Source organism: Dioscorea cayenensis, chromosome 8 (genome assembly GCF_009730915.1).
Source record: "Dioscorea cayenensis subsp. rotundata cultivar TDr96_F1 chromosome 8, TDr96_F1_v2_PseudoChromosome.rev07_lg8_w22 25.fasta, whole genome shotgun sequence".
In the NCBI taxonomy this organism is placed as follows: Eukaryota; Viridiplantae; Streptophyta; class Magnoliopsida; order Dioscoreales; family Dioscoreaceae; genus Dioscorea; species Dioscorea cayenensis.
This window is the reverse complement of record NC_052478.1, coordinates 21,917,579-21,941,969: the sequence shown is the minus strand read 5'-3', so window position 1 is coordinate 21,941,969 and position 24,391 is coordinate 21,917,579. Positions and strand designations below refer to the sequence as shown.

At 36.6% G+C, this 24,391-nt stretch overlaps 5 protein-coding genes and 1 non-coding gene across 12 annotated transcripts; 3 read left to right on the top strand and 3 right to left on the bottom strand.

Annotated features, from left to right (window-relative positions):
• Positions 1-2,720: 2,720 nt before the first annotated feature.
• TRNAD-GUC lies at positions 2,721-2,792 on the top strand. Its single transcript has one exon. It is a non-coding gene; the product is annotated as a tRNA-Asp (tRNA).
• A 131-nt stretch (positions 2,793-2,923) lies between these two features.
• LOC120267531 lies at positions 2,924-10,982 on the top strand. Of its 4 annotated transcripts, XM_039275210.1 has the most exons (16): positions 2,924-3,060; positions 3,406-3,513; positions 3,598-3,738; positions 4,068-4,376; positions 4,447-4,734; positions 4,823-4,946; positions 5,042-5,125; positions 5,210-5,521; positions 5,672-7,329; positions 7,443-7,528; positions 7,629-7,847; positions 8,041-8,169; positions 9,044-9,403; positions 10,177-10,292; positions 10,440-10,531; positions 10,609-10,982. In XM_039275210.1, exons 1-16 carry the CDS (start codon positions 2,953-2,955, stop codon positions 10,609-10,611), a joined length of 4,137 nt encoding a protein of 1,378 aa, XP_039131144.1. In that variant the 5' UTR covers positions 2,924-2,952; the 3' UTR covers positions 10,612-10,982. The 4 variants fall into 4 exon arrangements, with proteins under 4 accessions (XP_039131144.1, XP_039131145.1, XP_039131143.1 ...); XM_039275211.1 differs by having other exon boundaries at positions 3,406-3,486; positions 10,440-10,982; XM_039275209.1 differs by having other exon boundaries at positions 3,604-3,738; positions 10,440-10,982.
• Positions 10,983-11,132: 150 nt separating this feature from the next.
• LOC120267893 (UDP-arabinopyranose mutase 1-like) lies at positions 11,133-13,559 on the bottom strand. The gene is given in 5 exon segments (XM_039275570.1): positions 11,133-11,637; positions 11,710-11,878; positions 11,946-12,196; positions 13,189-13,218; positions 13,221-13,559. Coding segments are annotated over 5 exon segments (1,080 nt in total). The 5' UTR covers positions 13,515-13,559; the 3' UTR covers positions 11,133-11,301.
• Positions 13,560-14,509: 950 nt separating this feature from the next.
• Positions 14,510-17,248, top strand: LOC120266346 (peptidyl-prolyl cis-trans isomerase E). The gene is made up of 2 exons (XM_039273973.1): positions 14,510-14,894; positions 16,732-17,248. The coding sequence occupies exons 1-2, from the start codon at positions 14,588-14,590 to the stop codon at positions 16,944-16,946; spliced, it is 522 nt and encodes a 173-aa protein (XP_039129907.1). The 5' UTR covers positions 14,510-14,587; the 3' UTR covers positions 16,947-17,248.
• Positions 17,249-17,453: 205 nt separating this feature from the next.
• LOC120267545 (folate synthesis bifunctional protein, mitochondrial-like) lies at positions 17,454-20,226 on the bottom strand. 2 transcript variants are annotated; one of them, XM_039275224.1, is made up of 3 exons: positions 20,138-20,226; positions 19,378-19,550; positions 17,454-19,303 (listed from the first exon to the last, which is right to left on the bottom strand). In XM_039275224.1, exons 2-3 carry the CDS (start codon positions 19,451-19,453, stop codon positions 17,787-17,789), a joined length of 1,593 nt encoding a protein of 530 aa, XP_039131158.1. In that variant the 5' UTR covers positions 19,454-19,550; positions 20,138-20,226; the 3' UTR covers positions 17,454-17,786. The 2 variants fall into 2 exon arrangements, with proteins under 2 accessions (XP_039131158.1, XP_039131159.1); XM_039275225.1 differs by lacking the exon at positions 20,138-20,226 and having other exon boundaries at positions 17,454-19,242; positions 19,378-19,548.
• A 506-nt stretch (positions 20,227-20,732) lies between these two features.
• Positions 20,733-24,329, bottom strand: LOC120267764 (probable 6-phosphogluconolactonase 1). 3 transcript variants are annotated; one of them, XM_039275441.1, is made up of 4 exons: positions 24,189-24,329; positions 21,753-21,952; positions 21,539-21,674; positions 20,733-21,437 (listed from the first exon to the last, which is right to left on the bottom strand). In XM_039275441.1, the coding sequence occupies exons 2-4, from the start codon at positions 21,923-21,925 to the stop codon at positions 20,949-20,951; spliced, it is 798 nt and encodes a 265-aa protein (XP_039131375.1). In that variant the 5' UTR covers positions 21,926-21,952; positions 24,189-24,329; the 3' UTR covers positions 20,733-20,948. The 3 variants fall into 3 exon arrangements, with proteins under 3 accessions (XP_039131375.1, XP_039131373.1, XP_039131374.1); XM_039275439.1 differs by lacking the exon at positions 24,189-24,329 and adding an exon at positions 23,512-23,975; XM_039275440.1 differs by lacking the exon at positions 24,189-24,329 and adding an exon at positions 23,329-23,463.
• Positions 24,330-24,391: the final 62 nt, after the last annotated feature.

Sequence of the window (24,391 nt, the reverse complement as noted above, 5' to 3'; positions counted from 1 at the left end):
TATATCGGGATAGTATTAAAATAAATCTCACCTATCTACCTTTATTTACATCTTTTTTCTAAAAATGACAAATGGCCATATATGTATTTCAATCTATCAATAATATTGAATAAACACAAAAAATAATATGTACAGTAACACAGTCCTTCAATCAGAACTGCTTGATTATAGTTGCTATATATACTACTTAATTATCAAATCCCATTAGTCCAACTTCATTTTTTAAATGAATAATCAAAAGTAAAGATGCACAATAACATTGCCGTTTTAAAACTCTTAACAATCAACCAATTATTCTTTCATCCACCGGGTACAACCAAAAGTTATTGTACCCAATATTGTTCATGTTCATTCTTATCTAACACCCTGTTTTTTTCTATTTTTTCATTCTTTGTAGATGTCAAAGATGTTCTATGAACGTCCACAGAGGACGTATAATAGCTAGGTTATATATATATATTATTGTAAGTGGTTGCGCAATTTGTTATCCAAACATGAGATAATATAAAAATACAGTTATATTTAAAAATCAAGCTTTGGTATTAATATAATCAAATTAATGAATAATTAATGAAACATTCCCATGTATATCTCTATCTACACACAAGAAGCAAACACAATCTTTTTTGTGTTTTGTTCATCAAGAACACAAGAAACATGAAAAAAGGTATACATTGTTTATAGTGATGAGGAAAAGATTATATATATATATATATATATATATCTATATATATATCTACATGGTTCTAATTAAACCACACAGTTGGCTTGACTTAAAGGTTTCCATGCATGTAAATTAATTATTAATGGTGTGGGGATCAAGAGCTTGTAACTTAGGACATGATGAAGGAGACAAGGAGGAGACATGCATGGCCAAAACCCTTGGATAACTCCATGCATTAGTTTGAACTCACTCTTGCCAAGCTTTCATGGCCTCAGGATTGAATATATGGGACCAACATGATTTGATTATAGATAGAAAAGCAAGGTTTAACACAGCATTGAAATGGACCAGAGACACTTAGCTTCTCATGCTTTATGCATGTCTCATCATATCATGCATGCATGTTGAGCGTTTATGAAAAAAGGCAAAACTTCAAGACTTATCACTAAAATGGTGAATGAATGGAGGTGGTTCAAAGATAATGAAATACTCACCTTAAGTTTGGATTTGGATGGATATATTTCTTTATATTTCTACTGTTTTGCATGACGTACCTTCTTATTTGTTTTATAGTCTGTTCACTTATGTGGACCATGAAATGAACCTTAGATCTGAAACATGACAGGTGATATATTTATATATATATATATATATATATATATATGTGGGTGTGATATATCATCAAAGTTAATTAATTGTTGGTAATTAATTAATTAACACTCAAAAAGAGGATTATGAAACAGTATCCAACCAGCCGATATAAAAGGGACCAAAGAGTGGCCAGTTATGTTACGCTCATGCATAAGAAGATATATACCTTCAATAGTGTATATATATATATATTCAGTGAATCTCTTTCAGCTCCAACCATGAATGGTCTCTCAAGAAAACCATTTGGTTATGAGTACAGCAGAGATTCCGGTGAGCTTGATGTCTTCGAAGCAGCACAATACTTCTCCGGCGATGTCGACAGGCTCAGTTTCGGCATTGGAAGGTTTGCTTATGGCCATGCACATACACAGAAGAGGCACAGCTTAGAGATCCCTCCTACTACACAACAACCTCCTGATCATGATCATGATCATGATCAAGCAGTACATTCTTCACAAGTTGCAAACAAGAAGTTCAAGACTAGCAGCACTTCTCCAGCTGCTAAATTGGCTAATTATCTCAACTCTTTGCTTCTCCAAATTACTTTTAAGAAGAAGTCAAAGTGCATGAACAATGACTACACTTTCAAGTATGTGCATTCCCATGATGCAACCAAATTCACTGAAGAGCCACAACATTGTGATCAGGTATTAATGGATCAGGACAACAAGAAGCTGAGCTATAATATTAATAATGATGTGACTTGGAGATGCAGGAGAACCAAATCTATAGATGATAAGAAAGATTGGTTCTTTGAGAATAAGTGGGTGCTAAATACAAGCAATGGGATTGGTGGGAAGTGGAGCTTTGAAAGAAGAGATGCTGGAAAAGTGGGACTTGATGATAATGACGGTGAAGAAAGTGACTCAAGTTCTGATCTTTTTGAGTTGAGGAACATTGATGTCATTGATGATGCATTCCTTATGAGCCATGACTTGCCTGTTTGTGGAACTACTTTATCCGACTAAACAACTGTTCATGCACATGGTTATTATAATTAGTTTTTGCTGAAACTGGAGTACTGTACTGTGAATTAGTTTGTAGTTTTATGTTTCTGTTAATGCATATATTATATGAAAACTTTTTTATTTTTCCTGGGTTGATAATGTTAGAAACAGTTATTTTATTTCTATATATATCTGATGACTCGAGGAAAATAAGTATGTTCATATATACAATTATATTTTTAAACTATTTTAAAATTAATTATATATATTGAGAGAGAAATGATGATAATAATAATAATAACAATTATAATAGCAACATGACTGTCTCGGAGCATGGGAGAAAGACGCTATTGTTAAGTTTGAATTAAAATTAATAAATATATAGAATAACTTTTATAACTGTTTATAATTAATAATAATTTTATCTTAATTAAAATGATAGCAATCGTTATCAACAGGTCGTTGTAGTATAGTGGTGAGTATTCCCGCCTGTCACGCGGGTGACCCGGGTTCGATCCCCGGCAACGGCGTTTTTTTTAAATATATTTTTTTCAAATACATATCCCGAGGCCCATCGAATCGCTTGTTTTGGTGGGGAGATGAAAGCGGGAAGTCCAGATCAAAACAACAACAAAAAGCGCCATTGTTTCTAGGGTTTTTTTTTCCCCATCAGACCGAATAAGCTCTCCGATGGAGAATCCAAGCAGCAGTGCCGGGAAGGTAGATGGCTTGGAGATCACCTCCATCGGCGCCCTCTATGAAGGCTCTTGGGACAAGAAGTATTGGAGCTCCTCCAGGGTCCGATCTCCATCTCCCCCTCTCTTTCAATCTTGATCATTTTACATGGTGTTGGATTCGTTTGTGGATGGTTATGCTCTTCGTTTATCAATTTAAGTGCGATTGAGGATTTAAATAAATTACTCTAGTTTTTGCAAGAATAGCTGAATTTAAATAAGTTATTTAGTTTTTCTTGGTTTCGTTCCCTAAATATCTAATTGTTTAGTTTTGCTATCTGTGTTTTGATTTGGAGTTAATCGAATGCCCTATTTTTCCTTGTGAATCATCTAAAAACATTAGGTCAATTGTGCGATTAATCTCTTCGGCATGCTTTGTGATAGTTCTTGTTGTTTCCTTTTTTTTCAGGGCAAGGATCGATATCCCTTTCCTGTTGGTTATAAGGCTGTTCGAACTCATTCCGGATGCACATACAGGATGGAAATTCGAGTAGGTCCCAAAGGTCCCCTTTTTATGGTATGTTCATATGCAATTTTTTGTTTTTGTTACTCGTCTTAGGATTCTAATTACTTGTTGCATTGGCTGATGATATATTGCAAGCTTCAGGTTACATCTGCTGATGGTGATTCATTCAGTGGGCAGACACCTGATATTGTCTGGGAGACCTATCAAAAGAGGAGTAGTGTTCGGCTCAAGAACCAGACAGGGAAGAGGTTGTCTTCTAAGATAGATGGGATTGAGGCAAGTTTCTCCGCAATTTTCTTCTCTCAGCATTATTACAAATAATGTTAGGAGTCTTTCCCTTGACTTGTAACTAAGAATCTCATCTTTATATTGACATGATGTGACGCACATGATATGCTGATCCATGTTTGTCTTTGATCTAAAAAGGTTCAAGATAGTGTTTTTCTATAAATCTTACCTTCATAATTTGATGTTTACTCAGTATGCATCGACAAAACAAAACAAAACAAAACCTTTGGCTTGGGATGATTATCATTGGGATAATTTTTTATATAACTGTATTGTTAGATCTCTTGCTATAATCTATATCTTATAAGTTCATGCAGCTCTTTGGGTTTAGGAATCCATTTGTTCAGCGGCTACTTCGTGAGCTTGTGGCTAATGTTGGTGCAGTAGCAGAGCAGAGCCCATCATCATCTGATATGTGCGATGGGGCCATGCAATTAGAACATGAATTGCAAGTCCGAGACTCTCAAGTATATCCTGATTTACTCCCATATTTGGAGAAGAGGCAGAGCACTGGTAAGAGAAGTGCGAAAACTAGAAATTCGATTAGAAGCATCAGCAGGGAGGGAAGAGCTAAAAGGATCTGCTCTCAAGAACTTGCATATCAAGAGGATGGCACTTCCGAACAAGTAGGTGAAAGTTATGCCTATGATAGTTGTTACTGTGTTATGGAATTTTATGCGATTCCTTCCTCTTCAGGTTGCTCACACTTGTCCAATGAAAAGGTCTGAAACTTCTGCTAATTCATCCATTCAAACTACTCCCGGATTTGAAAACAAGGATATAACTATCAAGTCCAGCCCTTCTCTGAGAAATCACAAGGGTATTGAGCATCCAGGAATGTCATCATTGCCAGGGAAAACATCCATCGCAGTCGAGAGAAACAGAAGTTCACAGGCTACAGATGAATTGCCCATGGAGCTGGATGATGTTGAACAATCTACTGATAAACATGTTGTCCATTTTGAGCAGGGAAAACTTGCACCGGTTTGTCTCTTTTGATTGGATATTGAGGCAAAATTATTTATTATTTAAATTTTCTTGGTTCTCATTTAAAGTTCTCATGCTTGTTCAGTTAGCAGATGCTGAAGTTGAACATGCATACTCTTCATTAACGCCACAAGACACTGAGACAGGACTTCCAGCTTTGGTCAGGGTCTCAGAAATTCATGTTCCCGATACACTTGATTCACTAAAAGGTGAGATCTCTCAACTTAAAACTGTACTCTAGCTTGGATATATATATATATATTTGTGCATTGTCCTTACAGATAATATTATTTGATTTGCCTAGAGGATAACGAGGAAAGTCCTTGCAACATGAAAGATGAGTCAGTTTCAGTTAAGCCACTGCTGACAACATCCAGATCTTGCCAAGGTAATGTGGAAGTAACAAATTTGTCACACGAGAATGTCAGCAAAAACCTGCAGTTCATTTCTCAACATAAATTTGCTATGACAGATGAGATGTGTTACTCAGTAACATGCACTCAGGATGATGATACTTTGTGTAAAGTGGTGATTAAAGACTCACTTCCAGAAATTGGCTCATCATCTGGTTCATCAAATGCTAGTCTTGAAAAGATGGATTTATATTCAGCAGAGCAAGAATTGGCAAAATCCATGATGACATTATTGCTTCCACGAGCTCTTCCTTTACTAAAGAAGACATATGAAAGAAGGCCGAGATCTCGAAGTCGAGAAACTAGCAGAACTGTTTCATCTTTGCAGAGGTCTGGAGGACAAAATGATGATATTGGTTTCCGTTGTCGAGGTAATGGTTTCTAAATCATATAATGCCAAATGTCAGAGGATCAGTGTGGCTCATTGCTTCACAATTCTTGACTCTTGATCGTGGTTTACACGATTTATTTTTTATTGAATAAGCATGTGGTGATATGTGCCTCTTCCTGTTTTTCTGTAGATATACGGGCAGCTGACCTGCCTGTTCAGCTTTCACAAAATGACTTGGAAAATGAGGTGGATGGCACAAAAAAGTTTCCTATCATAGATTCTCCACGCCTTGGGATCATAGCTGAACCTCTTGGCTGCATGGCCCTTGATCGATTAACTGATACTAGAACTTTAAAAGATATCAAATCTATGGCTCCAGATAGTTTTGAGGATGAGCTGCTGATCCATGATGTTGCATTGAATAAGTTGTTTTCTTCCCCTGCTCAAAGTACGAGTGCATCTTCTGCTGAGCTAAAATATAATATGGCTAATCCAGAGTTGCATATTTATAATATAGAAGAGGATAGAGATGGATGCTATTTGAGACATGATGTATGCAGTGAAGCAATTATGTTAGCAAAGGAAGTAAAACAATCTGACATTATACTGTCTGATCCCACTTGTGATCCTGATGCCCATAACCATATGGAAAAAGAAGAAAATAAAGTTGGTTATATGACTAGCAATCAAATTGCCAATATCCCTCCGCTGGGACATTCTTCCTTCATGCACAACATTTCTCAACAATCCAAAGGTGAACCATCTCACAATGTTGGAGAACAAGATTTAGGTTCTGGATGCTTGAAGGGAAAGATTCCTTTCCGAAATGATGAGGCTGAATTTTTCAGGCAAGCTTCTTCTGTTTGTTATGATAATAACAAAAAATTTGAGGAAGACTGTATTCTTAAAGCTAGTGTAATTCCTGAAGTTGTTTCTGGTTCTCCAGAGAAAAGGCTTCAAATTTCTAGTCCTTGTGATCTAGCTAATTCTGATAGTAATACAATCTTAGACTCCATAGATGCTGGCATCAGAAGCCAAGTTGGGGGCATTGAAAACCCATTGGTAAGGCTTCAGGGTAAAGCATATACCAGTAGGAAAGCAAATTCTTCTGATGGTTATATGTTGAAAGCAACTCATTCAATGGTGGAGAACTTGCTTGACTGTAAGACTGAAGTTGAGGTTCCTCAGTCATCTAGTATTCCCCTTTCAGAAAGTATCATTTGTCGCAACTATAACCAGTCAGATGTTCCTAAGCCGTGCTTTAATCCCATTATAAATGCTGCCGGAAGTGTTCAGTCTGGACCTACAAACAATGTCTTAAACAAGCCTCCATTTCTCAATGAAGCCATGCTCAACAATCAACCAAGTTTACTGAGCTCTGTTGGTAATGTACATGGTTCCGGAGAAAGTGTGTTGGCTGCAGCTCTAGAAGGTGGGACCAAGAATGATCAGGATGATGCTGGCAATCCTGTCGAGGAAATTTTAGTTTGTTTAGAGAATAAGTTACCTCAACCATTAACAGGGCCTAATGATAATGTGAGTTCATCTCAAAATTGGTTCCACCATGGAAATCATTTGGATGGTTTCTCATTGAAAGTCATTAAACCTAATGAAGAGTTCCCGAAATTTATGAAGCTTGTTGGTTGCTACTTGCATCCAACTTCTGTCCTGTCAATATTCTCCAGTGCAGAAGGGGATCACTTAAAAATAGGTGTAATTTGCGGCCTTCCGGATAGCACAGACAGAAATCTTCTCGTATATATGGTTCCTCTTCAGGAACAAGGAATTGGTCCCTCTTTTCTTGGTTACACGTCACTTCGTTGTCCTCTTTTGAACTGCCCCCAGCAGGTAGAGGTCAATTATTCATTCGCATTATTGTGTTTGCACTATATCATTAGTTGGTTTTTTATTTTATGAAAGCTCATGGTTTCTCGAAATTGAAATATATGACCTTTTTGTAGGCCTCATTTGAAGGATCAGGAATACAATTTACTCCTGATGGTCAGTCTCTCATTCTTCTTAACAGTGTCCAGGCACCTCATTGCAGGTTGTATTTATGTTATGCAAAGAAGAGTTTACAGCATTAAAATTGGGTGTCAAGAATTTTCATCAAAATGAGCTGCTGTTTTTTTTACTTGATTATACAGGGAACAAAATTCTAGTTGCTCATGCTCAAAGTGTACGACAGGCTATTATGATGAAAATACTATAGAAATTGTGCATCTAGAATATGGTTATGTTTCATTGGTGGCCAAGCTAGTGATCGTGGAGAATATGTCCAGTATATTAGTTTGTGAACAAAGTTACCTTGTTGCTATTGGGGAGAGTGGGAGACTGCATGTTTGGATAATGAATCCCAGATGGAGGTAAATTTTGTCCTATGGGGGAGTTACCCTGTTTCCTTTATCAACATCCTGTACACTGTTTTCAAAACTAGTGCTTCACATTTTCCATTGCAAATGGTAATATTTATTGCAATGTCTGTAATATAGATTCACCCTTTGTTTAACTATTTTTTCATGAATAAGTCATCTTAATGCATAAAATACATGCTTGCAGTTCAAAATTAGAAGAATTCAACATGCAGGGCTTTGATTACTTATCACCTAGAGTGTCGGAACTGAAAGATTTGCCAAGTTGCACTTCCATCGTAATTGGTCACAATGGTGTTGGTGACTTTGGTTTATGGTATGTTGCTTACACTTGAAGTCTCTAGTTTTCTTCAACATTTCTTTGTGCATAAAGTTTGCTAACCTCATTACTGGTCTTACCTACGCTTCTGCTTGTATGCTTTTTATCTCTATACCATATTACTTCTCTTGAAATTATTACATACATATCTAGAGTTGAATAATGATTAGAAAGCTTAAATCTTCTTTCATATTCTGTATTTGTTCCACGCAACATGTGCATTGTTTCAATTGAGATTTGATAGATCATTGAAAGATGATAATTCAACTAAGCTTTTCCAGTCCTCTGCAGTTCAGTTAGTCCAATGACATCCACTGGTATAAACTTTTCACTTGGCTAACTCTGCATTATTTCCCGCAATTACTAGTTTCAGACAAATAATACGTTTTGAAACCAAACAACTTCCTAACATAGCTTTGACTAACTTAGAAATTGGGCCATTCTTGTTGACTTCTAACTTTCATCTCTTCACCGCATTAGTATCATTGGAACTTACAAATTATGCATATATGCAGGATATTTAAAAAAAATAAAAATCGACATAACGGTCTGGTGATGTTAGGTACAGCCACAGTCATATAGAATGGGGTTAGGAAGAAATCGGAGATAAAAGGTCTTGCCACATAGGAACTAAAAATATAATATTGTGGGGATTGCCTTCGAAAAACTCTTTTCTACCTCTCTTGATTTGGAGAACTCATAACATAATAGACTAGGAAGGTTGAACATGCTTGAAACGGCACCGTCTCTTTAACTACACATTGTCTACTGTTCAAGGTTGTTTTCTGCACATTCTAGTTTTTCTGTTTTGAAGACACATCTCCCATGCATACAGTTAGTTTATGTATAACTCGGTATCCATGTTGCTCAGGGACATCTCCAAGCGTGTCCTTCTGGCTAAGTTTTCTTCTGAAGGCAATAAAATCTCTCAGATGCTTCCAGTTGGTTTCTTAAGTTGGAAAAAAGCATGTCTTCTTGCAACCGACGTGGAGATAGAAGAGCACATTAAGGAGGCCTTACAAAAAGATGTTTCTCTTTTTAAAGATGATGAGAACATCTGTACCTCATCTTTTGGAGATGACACAGCTGTTTGGCTTCTGGTATCTGCAGCATCAGACTCAGAGGCTGTAGATGATGATAAAGTTAGAGATGCAAGAGGACCAGCTGGAGGGTGGAGGCTCGCTCTTCTAGCAAAAAATATGGTTTTCACGGGACATGCTTTCGATAGCAGGTGCTTTTTTCTCATTTAACTTAACCACAACATCATAATAGTGGTAACTGGTTAATAATACTGTTATTGATCATTTTGGCAGTGCGAGGCAGTGACATCCCTTTAGGACAATGGCATGATATTGTAGATTAGACAATGTAGATGATATTATAGTTCAGTAGACTCTGAAGAGCTACTGTTCAGAACATGTAAGAATATATATCTTGAGAAATAGTACCCAGTGCATTCTTACTCATAAATTGCATAAAAAAAATATGTACTAGGAGTTTAGAATCTCGCTTCTAGTTTTTAGGGTGGACATCATAACCATTTGAACTGGATTTACTATTTTGTTGCCGGACAGTTCATGAAGCCACATGACCCACATGACAATTAGACGTTTCAGATGGTTCTTAGCTCTTATGGATATGCTACCTACTACATTGTTAGAATAGGATATTTACTCTCCATATGTTTGGCACATGCTGTTGGATAAAAGTACCTGAACAGAAGCATTTGAACTCCTAGGAAACCTTAAATTTTATATTTCAGCCTTTCATAATTCGGTTGTGCATTCAAATGGCAAAAGGTTTATTTGATAGTTATATTAAATATCTTTGCACTAGAGAAAACAGTGAGTTCCTAGAGTTTGTTGGATATTTTATATGAATAACTTTATGTGGATTTTGATATATTGATATAATTCTGCAACCAGTCTAAATTGTTCATACAAATGATTTGGTTAATCGTATCAGATTAAGCAACTCAGTTCAGTGCTCTTGTATTTTTCACAGGGTTTCCGTATTGGATACATTGGCTGATTATTGTATATGTGGAACCCAAGATGGCCTTGTATACATCTGGGAATTGTCTTCTGGGAGAAAACTGGCCAATCTGCATCAATTCAAGTGTAAGTCAATTGAATCAAATTTAAGCTCATAAAATGGTTTTCTGACACTGCTTTCTGATGGTTTGTTTATTGAATGACAAATACAAATTCCACAACCCGAATGCCTAATTATTTCATTGTCTTAAAATTGATGTCTATTTTGATCAGGTGGTGTTTCATGCATTAAAGCTGATGCCAAGTCTGGTACGTTGATAGTTGCTAGCAATGAAGGGCAGTTGCTGGTTTATGTTCAATCTCAAGTAAGAAACTGCAAATCCAACGGGTGATGCGGTGTTGATATATATTCAATGATTACTCTCCCCTCATTTGTTTGCAGTAAGCCTGCATGGATTCATCTCTGAAGTTATTTATGAAGATAAAGATTGTTTTCTCTCTTTGTGGCAACCATGTGCTCATGTGCCCTTTTGCAAGCTGGAATCTGGATATCAGTGATCATGTGCCCAAGATGTAAAAAACTAACAATAGACCAATCTAGTGAACATGCAAAAATTGAAGATTGATTGGCATCGGTGATATCATTGTCAATCTTTATTAGAATAGCTAGGAATTAGAAGCTGTTTGTCTTTTCTTATTCCGCTTTTGTATGTATTATATGAGACATAAACTTTGTATAGAAGATATGGATTACTTAAGTGTTATTCCCTAGAGCTAGTTGCCAAAATAATAATGACAAATGAGTATTGAGATTCATACTAGTGTTTACTGAATCCAAGCTTAAGATTCAGGTTGGCGAATGGCCGTCTCGTGCATGATTTAACAACGTTTGTGTTTAGCTTCATACATTTTGGCTAAGTTGAGAGTAAAAAATAATAGAGTTTCAAGCAACGATGAAACAAGATGTTCTGCATAAGAAATATTATTGTTATTCTAAATAATACCAAATAGTATCTCAGAGTACAATAAGGTCATAATCATTCAAACGCCCAGAAAAAGAAAAATGGTGACTGAAATCAACTCAAACTAGGAAAAACCGCTGAGATCGGTAACAAGATAATTGATGACGGATATTCTACTTCTTATCAGAGCCATTGATTGTTAGAGCAGCAGAAGGATTAAGCTCATCCCAGGCGTCAATCCAAGTAACCATAGCATCGGCTAGCTTGTCGAAGTAGGGGTCTACCTTGGTGAGCTTTGACTTAACTTGTTTGGCGAGCTCGAGGTAACATTTCTGGACAGTGGTGCACTCTTTCGGGATAACCACATTTTGGAAGAAGGGGATGATCTCTTCTTGCCAGTAAATGCCATTGTATTCCTTCTTGAGGTTCACAAATGGGTTGCTTGCTTTGCTGTGCCAAATGTAAGGCAAGCCGGTCTTCACTCCCAATCCGAAGTGGTCGCAGATAACCTACAAAATTCCAAGTCTCAGTATTTTGTGAAAGCACAATAATGGTACGCAAACATATTGAAACTTATAGACCTTTGTGCACCATCCTGCCCACATATCATCGTAGCGTCCGATAGGCTGGCCATCACCCATAAGGCCAAAGTACATTGCAGGGCCAATCAGTTCACGGTTAAAACCCAGATTCATTCCGCACATTGGGAACAATGTTCCTTTCGGTATTGTAAGAACTGCATCCACATACCTACAAAGAAAAAGATGAATTCATTATCTGAACTTGAGACCTATAGAGTTGCTGCAAGACATAGTACCTCGTGTTTCTTTCGAGAGGCTTAACAAGCTGGGTGGGAGCATCATAGTCAGGGATGTTCAGCCACAGACCATGAGAGACAGCAGTAGGAGCGCCTTCACGGAAGCTGAAAGGATAGCCTCTGACAAAATCAGCACCGTCTCGGTAAGGATCATACAGAGTGTTGAAGAAAAATGGGGTCGAAGGGGTGAGCAGGTTCTTTATGTGCTGCTCAAGTGCATTGATCTCCTTGCCAGACGGATCCTTTGCTACCTATTCAATCAAATCAGAAAATCAATTGCCTCAGAATTCAATCATAATGCAGCTATAAAGTATAAAAGAAACAAATTACAATAATCAATTGTGTTGGTTCTCGTTGTGACCACGCCAATAATAGTCAATTTTTTAAAAGCCACGGACTCTAAATCAATCCAGGCAAGGTAGTGAAAACCCCGTAAAGGGGTGGACTCTCCTAGAGGGTGTTCTTTTGCATACATATAAGCATTCGAACTTGAAACAATTTACTTAACAAGCCTAAGCCTCTACCATTTAGACCAACCCAACCTCGTTGGTCAATACAGGTACTTTTGACATGTTAAAATATGCAAACAAGGAGGTCACATGCATTCCAAAGGAAAGTAACATCTTCAAAGGGATCAAACAATTGAAAAATAATAAGACCAATGTATATGGTAGAGTCATGTGGCAAACAAGTAGTCTGATATAAAATTCTGCAATCAAACAACCAGAAAGGTATGAGTGCAGCAAACTTTCACTTTTTGTGCATTTCTAGATCCAGATCTCATGGAGCTCTCTATCATTTCAAATTTGCATGGTCTAGAAGAAACTTCATTCACAAATTCATATCAAATTGATTGAAAGTTTTGCATTGGGTTCCACATCATATTTGAACTGTCTACATCTCATACTATCATCAAAAATGAATAACCAAACTACCTACTATGAAAAAAACAAAAAAAGTTACATTTTTGTTAGCATTTCTCTAATACAACAAATACTATAATTCAATAAACAACAAAATTCAAACAAAAAGAAAGAAATCACAATTTAATAATAATTTGTGCCAAACAAACAAGGTAAAGCTAATGGACTATAAAAGAAAGTAAAAATAAATAAATCCCCACAAAACAAATAAAGCTAAGTAAGGAAAAATCAAAATTTTGGCCCAGATCCCGACTCCTCATCCTCCAAAAAAACCCTAAAACCCTAAACCCAATTAGAACCAAGAGAAGAGAAGCACTTACGAAGCAATCGTCATCAATGGTGAAAAATATACTTTCTTCTTAGAAATCATAAACCCAAAGCACCGGCAAGCAGAGTCCTTGAACGAGATACAGGACGCTTTAGGCCCCAAGATCCGATTGATATCGTTGCGGTTGTAGAGCTCGTAGTCGAAACCCTCAGGAACCTTGATGGTCCTCGACGGATCTCCATCCTGAACGATGATGAGGTGGTACGGCTGGAAGAACGCCCTCCACATCTCGAGGAAGTCAAGGTTTCGGATGGTCGGGATGACGATATCCAGCTCATCCTTGAGAAGCGGCGTGCTTGGGATCGATCCACCCGCCATTGATGTCAAAGTTGAGAGCTTTGAATTCGACGAAGCGAAAGGGGCGGATGGAGAGACGTGTTTGAGAATAGAGGTTCTTTATAGAAAAAGCGCTGGCACGTGCGAGGATTTCGGATTCGGATTCTTTGTTAACGGGTCGGGTTTGAGGAAATATTTTTCATTTAAAAAAAATCTTTGTAATTGATCCTCTCCAATTTTGGCTGATTATTATATCAACTTAATTGATAATGAATAAATTTTTTATATAAATGTTAAGATTTTAAAGTTGAGACAGTGATTTGCATTTTATTTTATTTTTTGGGGGGGAAATCTTCATAATAAATCAACTCCAATTTTGGCAATTTCAATATTCACCGCATTTATAGTAAATAAATATTTAACAAAAATATTGTCAAAATTATCCAAGATATCTTGGATTGCATTTTGTTTGATGTGATAGTGAGTTTTTTTTTTCCTTTTTTTTAAATAATACTCACTAAAATATGAAGGTATATTATTCCAATCATTTTACAAGCTTTAAGGGGGAATTATAAAGCATACATTTTGTTTTCCTTGCATAGTAAAACCTTCAAAATCTGTGATGATTTCACTTCCGGCTTAATAAATAAAAAAAAATTTACTTTCAAAAAATTTATAGTTTTGTGGCTTTAATTTTATTATAAAAAAATATTAAAATAAGATATTTAAAAAATTTTTAATGGGTGCTGATTACTAATACAATGGTGATAACGGGTTCTAATTATGAGTTTGAGTTTGTAATCTGAATCCTCTTATTACTGGGTGATAGCACACTATTTGAATGTTTAATTTTTAACCAATAGCCTGACAACATAGGTGGTATTTGTTATATATATATATATATATTATTAAAAAAAAAAGGCAATGTAAATAAAATTGAAGGGGAAATAAGTCAAATAACAAATAATTTTGCTATTTTTCATGGTTTGGAAGGTAATAATCTCTTCATATATAAATATAAAAAATTTATAGGGACTAAAACATAATTACAAACTTTCTAGTGATCTCCACTTCGAACATCTGAAAAGGATAGAGAAGGAGAAGAAGAAGAAGGCATGATGAACAACGCGCAGGTGCAGAAGAACACGCTGTACGTGGGGGGATTGGCGGAGGAGGTGAACGAGGCCATACTGCACTCCGCCTTCATTCCCTTCGGGGACATCAAGGATGTGAAGACGCCGCTCGATCAGGCCACACAGAAGCACCGATCCTTCGGTTTTGTCACTTTCCTTGAGAGGGAGGACGCTGCCGCTGCTATGGATAATATGGATGGTGCTGAGCTCTATGGCCGTGTCCTCACCGTCAACTATGCTCTCCCAGAGCGCATCAAGGGTGGCGAGCAGGGTTGGGCCGCTCAGCCCAGTTCAGTATCTTTTCCCCCTCTTCTTTTGTTTTCCTCTTTAAAATTTTATAGTTTTTATTTTGATTTCTTCGTCTATATTCTTGATTTGTTGTTGTTCTTTTCTAGTTTGAGGTAAAGTTGGGGTTTTTACTTTTTTTGTTTCTTTTGCTTGCATTAACAGCATCACTTCTTGTGATTAGAAAACCCTAGTTAGTTCATTTTGATACAAGAACTGTAATTTGGTGGTAAACTATATTGAATTGACATAAATTTGGTTTCTTTAAACTTTATCTGCTAACAGCTTAGCTCCCTGTTGCTGAAACTAAAACCCTAATTATTATTTGGTCTATTGGGCTTTTCATGTTATATTTGGATGATGATTGAACTTTTATTCTGGAAATGTTTAATACAACCCTAATGCGGAAAACTCCAATTGTTCTTTGATCTCATTTCATTCAGGTCAAGTTTTAGAAACACTTCCTCTAAAAAATTCTGCTATCCTTGTTTTCTTTTTTAGTTTAGATAAATACTTTTGTGGTGGGACCTTTAATTCATGTCTTATACATAGTCCTTTGTGCATTATAGCTTCAATTTGATATTGTTGTTTCTGGGATAGTCGCAGTACTGCCAGTAACTCTGAGGAGTTTATGATCCTCACAGCTATTTGCTTTGTGTTGCCAATATGACTTGATGGTTATGCATCCCATAAGGTATCCCCTTGGCTTCTTAAGCAATAGGCTGGCCACTGAGTTCTTGATGTATGTCAAGCAACAATGGAAAGGTTCCAATATAAGGGCTGATTGTGGGGAGTATAACCTTCCTTTGCATGAGGCATGGGCTTCTTCTATGTACTATCCTTTTACTTGAACGCAAAAGTTCAAACTAGCTTGTTATTTAAATGAGCTGCTACCTTGATCAACCATTGTTTCTTCTGCATACTACAGAAGTAATGGTTCCTTTTTTTTTTTTAATGAATTATGAAACAAATAGTGTTAGTGATTTCTAATTAACTTTGTTCATAACCAGGCTCGAGGTTAAGTTGACTCTGAATTTTAACTGAATTTTAATTTAATTTGGTTAGAACTCATACTTCCATATCATACATTTCATTTTTCAATGATAAGACCCTGAATTGCAAAATGTAGTAGTCTTATGAATGATCAAGTAGGGATTAATGACTATTATAGTGAGTACCATGTGAAATGGAGTGTATACATCTCTAATAGCTTTTGGGTTTTTATAAACAAATATGTTGATTATTATTGTTGTGCTTATAATTGTTTCCCGTCTTAATAATTTAGATCTTCTGGATCTTGTTGTATGTTCTTTTTCAACTTTTCTTGTTAGAAAAATCAAGGCGCATCTGGCATCTTTATGTGTAATTCTTCCCTCTGTCATTTGTTCCAATTCTTCCTCCTTGAATTTTAAGTTGTTGCCTTGGATAAGCAATCTTTTTTGTCATTTTTCTTTTCTTTTTGTTATCTAGTGCTGCTGACCATCTATACTCATGTCTGTGACCGATAAAACTAGTACAGTAATTCACTAACATAAATGTTGCCTGTATAAGTCTTCTGAGCCTTTCCTTTAAGGTATATATTCTGGTACATTGAATTAATGAAGGTGAATGATTATGATTATAATGACTAAGACAAGAGACACTGTCTTATGGCATCATATCAAAATGCACAAGGTTAATAACATGTGATCTAATTTAACATCTGATGATGATGCATCTATGATCAGCAATCATTGTTCATTGATGACCGCTTGAATGGTTAACATGATTATCTTCTTCTCACAGCCTTCAATTCAGTTCTCACTCAGGAATTTAACTGCCGTTTTTTATTATGAATTCAGTATGGGCGGATGCTGACACATGGTTTGAGAGGCAGCAACAAGAAGAGGAGATGCAACGATTGCAGGCAGAACAAAGAGCTGCAATGCAAGCTGCAGAGGAATTGCATAGAAAGAAATTGGCTGAAGAACGAGAAGGTGAGAAAGAAGAAGAAACCGACACAAAGGCTGATCCCATGGCATTGGCTGAAGCCAAGGCCTTGGAGCAAAGCAGTTAGCTCAAAAAGCAATTCAAGAGAATGAGAAGGCACATCAAGCTCTGGTGATTAGGCAAATGAGATATAGTACTTATGCCGCTTTGGGATGGTATTTCTTATGTTTTTGGTCTGCACTCTCGACTTTCTTTTGCATCAAGTGCCCTACAATATCGGCAATTGTACTGGGATTTGGTTTTCTTTTGTTTTAATTCACACTTAACATGGGAACAAGAAGCTTATCATTTACCAGAATAAGGATTCAATGTTAAATACTGTCATTGTGGATATAGAAAGTCCGAGACTCGAGCACAATGTTTGGCATATGATTTAGTTGGTTTCAAATTTGGATCAATTGCTGAGGGATACCTGAGTGAATGTTCATATCGAAATTATGTTGGATTGAACATCAAAAAATCACACCAATGTTCTGCATTTATGATTAAAGCTTGTCACACTTCAAATGTAGAAAAGAAATGTAGGCCTTCATTGTGCAGCTTTCTTCAGTAACATTCAAGAAAGAATATAGACTCATCAAGGAAAATCCAGATGGCCATTTAATTATTTTCCCTCTTCCAATTTCAAAAACTACAGAAATAAATTAAAAAATAGAATACAGAAAACAAAGTGCAGATGCAAAGCTGACCAAAACGCAGCCTGAATTTAAAAATATCACTTACAACATAATCAAGAACCGAAAAATGGCAAAATAAAAAGCTGTGCATTATCAGTGTGAAATTGACCTGCAACAATCAATTTATTGGAGGGCTACATTCATTAGCTTCTGCCATAACTAGTGTAGTTCCTTGTGGAATAATTCCTTTTGCCGATGCACAACTAAGTTCTCAATTTCTATTTTGCTGATCAAAAAAGACTCTTTTCTCTTTGCTTAAGTATCGCGTCACAGACCTTTGCAGCATCCAGGCTACCCTTGGCATTATGCACCCTTATGATATTAGCACCGCCGAGAATCCCTGCCGTGACAGCAGCTATGGTTGCAGGATCTCTCTCAACAGGATCACTGCGACCACAAATCTCACCCAAAAATCTCTTTCGGGAAGGCCCAAGCAATATAGGTGCATGTGAGGCAGCAAAACTATTTCTTCCTAACTCTCTTCGAATGGATGATAGACCCATGAGAATTTCCAGGTTCTGCTCTAATTTCTTAGAGAATCCAATGCCAGGGTCAATGATGATCCTCCATAAGGGTATCCCCGACAGCTCTGCTTCTCTAACCTGATCATATAATTCTGAAGCTACCTCTTTGCAAACATCATCATAATGTAAATTTTTGTCAGATTGCATTGTGCTTGGATTGCCTCTCATATGCATGACAACATAAGGTACCCCAAGTTCTGCAACTACACGAAGAATTTCAGGATCAAGCTTCCCGCCAGAGACATCATTAACAATATGCGCACCTCTCTTCACCGCTTCCGATGCAACTTCAGCATAGAAGGTGTCTACTGATAACAGCTTCCCTTCCATCTCTGGAATTTGGACAATTGCATCTAACACTGGAATCAACCTCTGAATTTCTTCGTTTGGTGAGAGCTTACTAGCAAATGGGCGTGTAGATTGGGCACCGATATCGATAATGTCTGCTCCTTCTGAGATTAACAACTTGACCTGAGAAACTGCAGCTTCCACTTCGTGAAATTTCCCACCATCACTGAAACTATCAGGAGTCACATTGAGAACACCCATCACATGGGTTTTCTTTGACCAGTCCCATATACTATTTCCTATGGGCAAAACTCTTCTCATTCCATTCTTTCCAATTGATGATTCACCACCCAGTTTTTCCCATAATTCAAACAGACCACCATTGTATTTAGTCAAGGAATGCCAACTTGCTGCAGTATCAGTGTCAATGGATGATCCAAGCAAATCAATCAGAGGAGCCACTACAAAGGGTCTCTCCCACATACGCTCATGAGGCACGGTAAGATCCTCAGAGTTGATCTCTGACGCCCCATAGAACAAAATATCCAAGTCAATTGGTCTTGGACCATACCGTATTCCCTTTGTCCGACCTAAATCCTTCTCGATTTGCTTGAGCAATTTTAGCAATTCATGCGGTCCGAGCTCTGTAGTGGCTCTAATGGCAGAGTTGAGAAATAAGGGCTGGTCAGTCACATAAGCAGGCTCAGTCTCGTACAAGCAACCATGTCTGGTTATTTGAATGCCAGATTTCTTCATCAAATGCAGAGATTCATTGATGTTGCCGACTCTATCACCCACATTACTCCCAAGAGCAATCACCACTTCTTGATCTTGTTTTAATGAGTGAATCTTTACTGAGGATTCTGATGATAAACTACAGGAAGAAAAGATTTTTGCAGAATATGATGGACAAAGAGGGGGCTTTAAAGATAGTTCTGCATTGCCAAAGTGAAAATTTATTCAAAAATCATGCTCATTTGTAAAGACGAGAATTAATTACTGAATGTACCTGTCGACGTATGTGATAACACGAATCCTTGAAAACCATGCTTGATAATGGGAAGCATGTGCTTGAAAATTCCCATGCAAGTTAGCAACACTTCACAGACTTGCTCATTGAAAACTTGAAATTACACTCAATAGGATCTAAGAATTTAAATCACTCTCCATTGAACATCTTTTCTGCAATCAATTTCACATCAGAGTTTTAGAACCAGAAATTTTTTTAATCAAAAACAAGAACAACAACAACAACAACAACACAATGCACCTATGAGACAATAATCCAGCTGCTGAATCAATCATACTTCAAAACTAAATCAATGAAAGGCCCAAATTAAAGCAATTTCATAAAAACAAAATCAATTTAAATATCAACCAATTCAAACACCATAAATTCTTCATATTCGCAGCTGGACATATGACCTAAACATCAAAAACTTCAACTTTTCAACTGGAAAATCCAGTTTTACAACAGTGAAAGAAATACAATGAGAAGAACGACACAATTAATGAATCTCTGTTGGTTTATATCAACCGCAAGCACCACTTAATCCTGTCCACTGATGTGGATCTGAATACTTTGAAATCTAACAATCAAGGGATTAAAAACATTAAAGCATAGGAAAAAACTTCTAACTTTAAGCAAACTATGAATCAAAGGAACTCATACACACATCTATAACAACAGAAAAATCACCAACAATTAAAAAAAATCAAGAAAAAGAGCCAGACAGAGAGAGAGAGAGAGAGAGAGCGCGAGAGAGAACCTCAGGGCCTTGGAGTTGGTGAGATTGAGCAGCAGAAGGAAGTGGAGAGGATGAGCGTGGGGACAGAATACCAATCTTTTTTGTTTTTTGTTTTTTTCCGTGTAGATCCCTAAACATATTAGTATTCTTATTTTAGTCCCTTCTTAATTCGCATAACAAGACACTTGCTCACATGGAGGACTAATTATATTCAATATTTTATATCTAATTTCTAAAAAAATATAAAAAATAAAACAATAAAAGTCCCTTTTTAACCTGATTTTGGATTTTACTGCCATCAAAACCTATCTAATTATAAATACAGATTTATAACCCAAACTCTTTATTGAGTGGGTGAAAATGCACAATTTCAATTTCTGATTATCTGCACACCCTTAACTATATATATATATATGTTTATCGTATATATAAAAAAATAATAATAATTTTTTAATTAGCCCACATAAATATTTTATAATTAACATTATATATTTCAATTAGTAACTCATGATTAAAACATTAGCTAATAACTATATTTGTTTTTCAAAACGAAAGTTTTTTAAAAATTTTTTTGAATAGGAACTAAGCAATAGCTACTAAAAAAGCTTTAATCAGATAAGAAAGCACACAAAACGCATGCAAGCTTTCTTTCTTTTCATTTCAATTCCTCAAAATAACCTTTGAAAAGCTCAGAACATTGTGCAAAAGACTCACTTATTTTCCAACCAACCAAAAATAAACCCAGAGACAAAGAGAACTCAAAACATTCTATCAAATTCCTCTCCAAAAACTACATACAAACAACCACATATTGCTGCAATAAATATAGCTATCATCCACTCAACTGCAGCTTTGAGGCAGCTAACATGTCCATGAACCACACCAACTTCCCATCAACAGGCCTAACCAGGCATGCAGGCACAGCAGAAGCATCGAATTCTTCGCCTGAATCATCAACGGCGAAGTGCATTGCCGTCGCCTTGTCTTCTCCGGTCGCCAACACAACCACATTGGATGCCGAGTTGATAACTGGAAGTGTAAATGTGATTCTCTCCGGTGGCGGCTCTGATGCGTCAGTAATGTAAGTGATCCAATCATCACTTTGCTCGAGAGCAGGGTGGTGCGGGAACAATGAGGCTATACTCCCATTCGATCCCACAGAAAGAAGAATGAGATCAAATTTCGGGCAGTCGTTGATACTTGAGACATTGAGTATACGAGCTTTAACAAGCTGGCGGATCACGAATTCATACTGCATTGCTGCATCCTCCACTGTCAGGTTGTCATTGATGGAGTATACATGGTTGTTTAGAATAGGTACCTGACAGTTTTTATGGTCATTAGTAAATGAGTTTCAATGATACGAAAATTGAAACATAAGGCATTTCATGTTACTGATTGTGCGAGCGCGCCCGTGTGTACCTTTGAAAGGAAGTTATCCTTTGTGAGTTTGTAGTTGCTGTCAGGATGGCTCTTGGAGACTGCACGTTCATCGGCCCATAAAACATACCATTTTGTCCAATCAACTGTCTTGTCGTAAGGAGCTTCATACAATTTCCTGCTTCCGAAATAGCCAAAGTATAAGTGAAGTTATGCTTGTAAACGATGATAATACATCGAAGGAACAAACAGTTACCCAAGAAAACTGATGAGAGATCCTCCAGACAAAGCAACAGTGAAGCATCCTCTCTCTTTAACTGAAATCTCTGAAAGTTGTGCGATGTACTCGGCTAAATCAGTGGCAAGGTCATCAAAGCTGTCGAAGATTGTCAATTGACCTCTTTGCTTTAGATCATAGACAGCAGCCATTTTTATAGCAGTTCAAACCAAATAAGCCTACATCATAACGGCAGAGGGTAAATAAATACTAAGAATTGTGAAAATTAAACATTAATTGCTGGCATAATTTTGTTCACAGTTTCATCGAGGTAGATTCAGAAAGAGAGGGAAACTGGAAATTTGATCATAAATAGGTTAAAGATTCTGATAACCAAGAATAGAATGCATGACATATGAAAAGCAGTGGCTCTCAAATGATAATAAGAATGTGCTTGGATTTTACACCAAGTAAATTTAAAGTTTTCCACTCAAAAGACAGCTCAATCTTAAACCATTGTATGCAAAATTTACAAAGTAATCAACCTCAATTATAAGTTTCTCACATTAGAAAAAAAGAATAATAAATGGGACAAAACAGCAAATCCATCTTTGGATTCAGTGAATTGACATTCTTTTAAGCATGAGTTCATAAAAGGTACACGGTAATGGAAGATAAACAACATTGCTAACACCATAAAACTTCACAGGTTTTGAAAGTTTCAGTCAAAGAAACATAACTTACGTCAAGAATGAAAGCAAAGAATCAAATGATCTCTAATGTTAAGAAAGGTCACTAATTATCAGAACAAGTCAGAACAGAGGATGCAAACTTTGGTTGCAGAACAATCACCAAAGCCCTTTCCATCAGAAAAGCAAATAAAAACAAAGAAAAGGAAAACTAATCAAGACACCATGTAAATCCAAGCAAGTGGTTGGACTAATAAAATGAAGAAATCAAGCAATAAAGATTAACAGTCATGAGTCTCAAGAGACAAACAGCAAAATTAAGGTACAGAGCATACCAGATCAATTAAGAAGTCAGAAAAAAATCTATTTCAATGGACTAGTCCTAATGAATCCATCTGCAGAAAATGAATACAAAGAAAGTTGATGGGAAATAAGCATCCTTCATACTTTACCGTCATCATCATCTTTGCCTCTTATTTTTAACATTTTTAAGAGGCAGAGCAACAAAGGGACAACGATGAAATTCATCTCAGCCTCACAAACTGAGATTCTTTGGGAGAATACTTAAAAACAGAAAAGCTGCATGGAAATGCTCAAGCAGCCATCATTCCGCCCCAAAGCTTTCTTTCAATTTATAGAAAGCCAAGAACTAAAGACAATAAGAAAAGGTAAAGCAGTGATGAACAAGAGAGTAGGAACAAAACCAGTTCTCTTAGCATCCAGTTCAGCATTACAAGACATACCAATATATCAAAATAACTATAATCTTAATTCCTTCAAACAAAAGTTAATAAACAAAGGAATTCCATGAAAGCCAAAGCGATGCAATGATGTTTACCCTATAATAACAGGACAAAGCACCAAAAACAAATCAAATAAAAACTGAAAACTTGTAAAGAAAAACAACACACAGATCCCAAGCCCACCAAATCTATGCTTTTCCTTCATTAAACAATGTCCACCATGGATTAAAATAAGACTTTGAAGAACAAAAGAAAGCAAAACCCACAAGAAAGAGAAGTAAAACCAAAAGCAGATGTCACCAAAGGTCATATTCTAAGCCACTCCATACTATTAAAATAAATAACAAATAGAAGCTTGGAACTCACCCCTCAAGTCTGCTCACATGTGAAACGGAGGAGTCTAAGCACACTCTGAGAGAAACCACTCTGAGGAACCTCTCGAGAAGCTTCCTTTCACACTCACTCTTCAACAAATTATTATCTATAAGAGAATACCATTACTTCACTCATGGATCCTCCTGAAGTTAAAACATTCCGGTAGACTAAGGAAAGAGTTGAGAATTGCAGTAAAGGCACCAACTTTTTATATAGAGAGGCTCGGGAAAGACTAAGCATGAAAAGAAAGAAAGTGAGGACAAGACACTGTATCACCAGTTGAGCCAATAGGCTGATGACAGCTAGAGCACTGCGCCTTCTGAAAACCAAAACTCTGAGAGATTGTTATCTTCGACCAGAAATCATTTAATATACTTATTCAATGTCCTTTAACTTTTCTTATGCCTTCCAAAACTACAACTCTTTCTCACCCCAGTCACAGCCTACTCTTTTTATCCACGCATGGATTTCCATATGATGGAATGCATAGGAATGAATAATGAGCAACTTGTTACATCAGTCAATATACATATATTTTATGTTTTAGGCTGACAAGAATACCATTTTTCTTACTTCTCCACAGGCATTAAGCTAAAGCTTATAAAGATGTGGTTAGGTGTGCTGGTGCTAGAAAACAGCAAAGCCACGGAGTTGAATTTAAAAGATACCATTTGATGCAATTGCAAGTATATCCTCCTTCTAGACTTCCTTCTGAGATTGGTTAATTCGAATAAAATCAGTCTTTCCATCTGTTACGTGAAGGGATTAAACTATGACTCTAATGGTTCAAAATGATCCATGACCAGAGGGATTCAAACAAGAGGAGTGGCAGGTGAAAGCTTATGAGTGTTACTTGTGAGGAAGAGATGGG

Coding starts and splice junctions, on each gene's coding strand:
- LOC120267531 (XM_039275208.1), top strand. CDS start 2,953: ATGGAGAATCCAAGCAGCAGTGCCGGGAAGGTAGATGGCTTGGAGATC. Junction 4,377..4,446: donor AGGATGGCACTTCCGAACAA/GTAGGTGAAAGT, acceptor CTTCCTCTTCAG/GTTGCTCACACTTGTCCAAT. Junction 7,330..7,442: donor TTTTGAACTGCCCCCAGCAG/GTAGAGGTCAAT, acceptor ACCTTTTTGTAG/GCCTCATTTGAAGGATCAGG.
- LOC120267764 (XM_039275441.1), bottom strand. CDS start 21,925: ATGGCTGCTGTCTATGATCTAAAGCAAAGAGGTCAATTGACAATCTTC. Junction 21,675..21,752: donor TCTCTCATCAGTTTTCTTGG/GTAACTGTTTGT, acceptor TTTCGGAAGCAG/GAAATTGTATGAAGCTCCTT. Junction 21,438..21,538: donor AGGATAACTTCCTTTCAAAG/GTACACACGGGC, acceptor AAAAACTGTCAG/GTACCTATTCTAAACAACCA.
- LOC120267545 (XM_039275224.1), bottom strand. CDS start 19,453: ATGGGAATTTTCAAGCACATGCTTCCCATTATCAAGCATGGTTTTCAA. Junction 19,304..19,377: donor GTTATCACATACGTCGACAG/GTACATTCAGTA, acceptor TTGGCAATGCAG/AACTATCTTTAAAGCCCCCT.
- LOC120266346 (XM_039273973.1), top strand. CDS start 14,588: ATGATGAACAACGCGCAGGTGCAGAAGAACACGCTGTACGTGGGGGGA. Junction 14,895..16,731: donor GGGTTGGGCCGCTCAGCCCA/GTTCAGTATCTT, acceptor TTATGAATTCAG/TATGGGCGGATGCTGACACA.